The sequence below is a fragment of the Empidonax traillii genome, unplaced genomic scaffold (assembly GCF_003031625.1).
Source record: "Empidonax traillii isolate 1590-97213 ecotype Southwest subspecies unplaced genomic scaffold, ASM303162v1 scaffold27:size3997909, whole genome shotgun sequence".
NCBI lineage: Eukaryota > Metazoa > Chordata > Aves > Passeriformes > Tyrannidae > Empidonax > Empidonax traillii.
The window spans coordinates 2,377,746-2,378,355 of NW_020955220.1; the positions used below are offsets into that span (position 1 = coordinate 2,377,746).

At 33.1% G+C, this 610-nt stretch overlaps 1 protein-coding gene across 1 annotated transcript in view; it reads left to right on the plus strand.

The window, feature by feature from the left end:
• The window catches only part of KNDC1 (kinase non-catalytic C-lobe domain containing 1), a 57,154-nt gene that overhangs the window by 37,296 nt on the left and 19,248 nt on the right, over positions 1-610 (plus strand). Inside the window, 2 exon segments of the mRNA XM_027908869.1 lie at positions 49-172; positions 275-336. Of these exon segments, the coding sequence (XP_027764670.1) occupies positions 49-172; positions 275-336 (186 nt within the window).

A 610-nucleotide genomic window follows, 5' to 3' on the forward strand; every position in this document is an offset into this window, starting at 1 on the left:
CATTGCAAGTTCTTTTTAAAATTATTTATTTTTATTAGTGTCAGATAGTTACAAGAACAGATACTTATTATGCCTTGCCCTTTTGTGATTTGTTTTCCAGTGGTCTTATGTTTGGACTCCGTGCTGATTGACTGCCATGGAAGTATCCTCTTTTCTGCTCCAAAAGGTGAAGGTAAACTAATACATTGCATGCTTGACTTTTATTTCTTGGGAGGAAGAGTGGAGAAGAAGGCAAACATCTTACCTTTTGTTTCTGATTTCTTTTGTCATTTAGAATCTTGTGATGTATTTTATTTAGCTCCTGAAATTGACGAAGAGGATGTAGATACTGAGAAGGTAATGTGGTAGGTTACATAGGTTGCTTTATATTTTATCAAAAGACAGTTTTATCCCTCTGCTGCTTAAGGAAGAAAGCTAAACTCTTCTAAGATTGTGTTAATATTTCTTATTTCTCCAATAGTTCTTGGGTATCTGTGGGGATTTTTTTAACATACTGATCTCTCATGAATTAGTTGCTTTTATAATTTTTCCATTCAGAGTTCTTGGAGTAAGTGCCAAAAATCTGTTATTCAATAGTTTTCCATAGAACTTAATTATTTTCAGCGTGTTA